Source organism: Didymella exigua (genome assembly GCF_010094145.1).
Source record: "Didymella exigua CBS 183.55 unplaced genomic scaffold M421scaffold_38, whole genome shotgun sequence".
Classification (NCBI taxonomy): Eukaryota; Fungi; Ascomycota; class Dothideomycetes; order Pleosporales; family Didymellaceae; genus Didymella; species Didymella exigua.
Genome location: NW_022984812.1, coordinates 271,570 through 273,232, shown reverse-complemented (window position 1 = coordinate 273,232; position 1,663 = coordinate 271,570). Strand labels below are relative to the sequence as shown.

Genomic DNA, 1,663 nt, shown 5'->3' with positions numbered 1-1,663 from the left:
TAGGGAAGAGAGTTTCTCTTAGTGCAGAGCATTTGCCTTGAAAAGATTCCTCTATTCCCCTTAGGCCTTGGATAGCAGGTATATTCTGGCTATAAGTAGTTCTAGTATAAGCCATAACCTAAACTATCACCGAGTGTCCCACATCACCGAGTGTCCCAAAACTTGCCAAGCCCTCTACCTACTCTCTCTCTCTAACATGCCTCAACTACCAAACGCGTTATTACTTGAACATGAAGGGAGGCTTCAGCTTGCTATTGAAGCCTTGAAATCTGGACAATTCCGAAGCCACTGGGCTGCTGCAGAGGCATTTAACGTTGATCGCTGTACACTCTCTTGTTGCGTCCAAGGACTCACATTTCGCGCAGAAGCTGCCCCCAACTGACAGAAGCTCACTGCGACTGAACAGCAGACAATCATCCAATACATACTCGACCTCGACTTGCGAGGATTTGCGCCCCAGCTGTGCGAGGTGGCAGATATGGCTGATAAACTGCTGGCTGTACGCGGTGGCAAGCCTATTAGCAAGTGCTGGGCTGATCGCTTTGTAACGCGCTTGCCTGAGCTCAAAATGGCCTTTAATCAAGCAAAGGATAGGCAGAGAATACTCTAGGAGGATCTAGAGATAATTAGCGCGTGGTTTAAGCTAGTGGAGGAGACTAAAGCCAAGTATAGCGTCCATAATAACAACGTGCACAACTTTAATAAGACTAGCTTCTAGATAGGCGTAATTGGCTCTATAAAGGTCGTCACAGGTGCAGAGAGACGCGCCCAACCTGCGCTTGTTCAGCCAGGCAATCACAAGTAGGTTACAGTTATCCAGAGCATCTGCGCTGCTGGGTACGCGACCCCGCCCTTCATCATCTACAAGGGACGCGTCCACATCTCTGCCTGGTACAAGGAGGCTTTAATACTGCGTAATTAGAAGCTCTCAGTCTCTAAGAATAGCTAGACAAACAACGCGCTTGGTCTAGAGTGGTTAAAGCACTTTAACGCGCATACAAAGACGCGCTAGGTAGGGGGGTACTAGCTGCTTATTTTAGACGGCCATAAGAGCTACCTTAACCAGCATTTTAAGGACTACTGCCTTAAACACAAGATCCTAACCCTCTGTATGCCCCCCCATTCATCGCACATCCTCCAGCCGCTTGATGTGGTCTGCTTCTTGCCGCTGAAGCGCAGGTACTCCCAGCGCGTCAGAGACTTGGCACGCCGACGCGTCTTCCATATTAACAAAGAAGGCTTCCTCCCTGCCTTTAAGGACGTGTTTTTCAACGTGTTTACAGAGCAGAACTATCAAAAGGCTTTTAAGGTAGCAGGGCTAGTCCTAATTAACGCGCAGGTTGTATTAGATCGCCTTAAAGTGCAGCTGTGTACCCTGCCAGAACCCCTCCTCCTAGAGACGCCATGGCAGTCAAAGACTCTAAGCAATACCTATGAGTTTGGATCTCAATCAAAGCTTGTACGCGATTCCTTTACTCGCTCGCCTGTTACAGCTCAGGCTGGTTTCTCCCAGCTTATAAAAGGTGGTGAGCTGATGCTGCATGAAAATGCGCTTCAACGTGCTCGGATCCATGAGCTTGAAGAGCAATTAGCAGAGATGACTAAGCGAAAATCGCGTAAGCGCAAGCGGATTCAGCAGGGTGGTACTATGGAGTATGGGACT

At 48.7% G+C, this 1,663-nt stretch overlaps 1 protein-coding gene across 1 annotated transcript; it reads right to left on the bottom strand.

The window, feature by feature from the left end:
• Positions 1 to 400: 400 nt before the first annotated feature.
• Positions 401 to 862, bottom strand: M421DRAFT_31668 (uncharacterized protein; the record flags this gene model as incomplete). Its single annotated transcript, XM_033589259.1, has 2 exons — positions 401 to 606; positions 658 to 862. Coding segments are annotated over 2 exons (411 nt in total), but the record flags the coding sequence as incomplete, so codon positions are not given.
• Positions 863 to 1,663: the final 801 nt, after the last annotated feature.